The sequence below is a fragment of the Rattus rattus genome, chromosome 14 (genome assembly GCF_011064425.1).
Source record: "Rattus rattus isolate New Zealand chromosome 14, Rrattus_CSIRO_v1, whole genome shotgun sequence".
NCBI classification, from domain to species: Eukaryota; Metazoa; Chordata; class Mammalia; order Rodentia; family Muridae; genus Rattus; species Rattus rattus.
The window spans coordinates 392,220-393,962 of NC_046167.1; the positions used below are offsets into that span (position 1 = coordinate 392,220).

Consider the following 1,743-nt stretch of genomic DNA (forward strand, 5'->3'; position numbering starts at 1 on the left):
CATGTGCAGACTCATATGACAGGTGCATTGAGGAATGTACCTGGTCTATTCATTTCCTTAACGGGGACTCAGCTGACAACTGATAAACCTTCCTCTCCTGCCTGGATTGTTTTCTCTCTAGAAAATTCTAGAGACATCATGGTAGAATATTTACCAGGATTCTATCCCTAGTAGCCTCCGCCCACCCACCCACCCCACTCCCCCACCCCCCAAAAAAAACAGAACTGGAGAAATATACCTTAGAGGTCAAGTGCCCCTGGCTGCTCTTTCAGAGAATCCAAGTTGGATTCCCAGCACCTACATGATGGCCCACAACTGTCTATAAACCCAACCCAATGGGATCCAGTACCCTCTTTTGGCCTTTTATGGACACTACATTCCTATGATATACAGATTCATGCAGGCAAAACCCTATATGCATAAAAAATAACAAATAAATTAAACATTGAAGAGATTTTAAAATAACCAGTCACTCTTGCTGCTTTAACCAGAACTAGAAAAACTTGTGGAGTGAAACATTTTTTCTGATAATCTTGGTAGAGTAGATTTACAAATTGTTAATAGGTTGGCAGAGTAACCATATCTCCTCCTCTTTCTCTGTCTCTCTGTCTCTCTTTCTCATTATTAATACCATAGATGATGAAAATGTTCAATTAATTATAAGTTATTAGCATTGTTATTATTTTGATGCAAACATTCCAATTTTGATCAAAAGGAGTCTCTTCAGACTAGCCCTTTATTTTTGCTTTTGACTAGATTATTCATTACATTTTAATTCAAGTATAAGAAGATTTGACTTAGATTCACCTAGACACATTTAAACAGGTATATTCACTAAAAACTAAAGAAGATGGCTATATCATAGAGAAATTTTATCTCCCAAATATAACACACTGGTCAGCTAAGCAGATCCACTCCATTCTTATCATTCAGATCTGTTGTTATTTTGTTTTCTCCTGTATTCATTTCTTACAGATTTTCATATTTTACTAACACAGAGTCATGAGCTATCCTAAAGTGTCTTTAGGGTAACTTTCTTATATTTAATTAGGTATTTCTTTATTGGATCTCTTTCTTTCTTTTTTTTTTTTTTTTTTTACAAGAGCACAAATCTACTTTTATTTATTTACTCTCCATTAGTTTAAATCCGGGATGGGTACAGCATCACACAGATTCTGTGTCCAATGGCCTTTGCAGGAAGGTTGCTTCGGAATTTGGCACGAACCATGCCACTGTTTCCATGGGCCCGAGTTTCTTTTCCCCAGATCACTCTGGTTTTGTTTGGTTTGCCTCCAGGAGTCACTGTATTGTTTTTTGCTTTGTACACATAAGCACACCGCTTGCCTAAGTAGAACTCAGTTTCATCTCGGGCATAAACACCTTCAATTTTAAGAAGAGCTGTGTGCTCTCTTTGGTTCCGGAGGCCTCGCTTGTAGCCAGCAAAAATGGCCGTGCACCACAGCCTTCCAGACATACTTGTTTTTTAGAAGTCCTGTTCCCAGCAGGCCTCCAAAGGCGCCAAGATGGCGGAAAGAAAAAGTGGATTTCTTTCTTTTTCTTTTCTTTTTTGAGGCAGGATTGCATTGTGCATTCTGTCTCCCTGGCTGGTCTGGAACTAACAATGCAGTCTAGCTGGCCTTGAGTTCAGAGTTTCACCTGCCTTTCTTCCAAAGCACTGGGATTAAAAGCTCATGTGCTACCCTGGCATATTGTTTTTGTTAAGATTTTTTTTCTACTAAACTC

The 1,743-nt window shown here is 38.7% G+C and overlaps 1 protein-coding gene across 1 annotated transcript; it reads right to left on the bottom strand.

Annotated features, from left to right (window-relative positions):
* Positions 1 to 1,106: 1,106 nt before the first annotated feature.
* LOC116883763 (60S ribosomal protein L35a-like) lies at positions 1,107 to 1,517 on the bottom strand. The gene has a single exon (XM_032885010.1). It carries the CDS (start codon positions 1,472 to 1,474, stop codon positions 1,142 to 1,144), a length of 333 nt encoding a protein of 110 aa, XP_032740901.1. The 5' UTR covers positions 1,475 to 1,517; the 3' UTR covers positions 1,107 to 1,141.
* Positions 1,518 to 1,743: the final 226 nt, after the last annotated feature.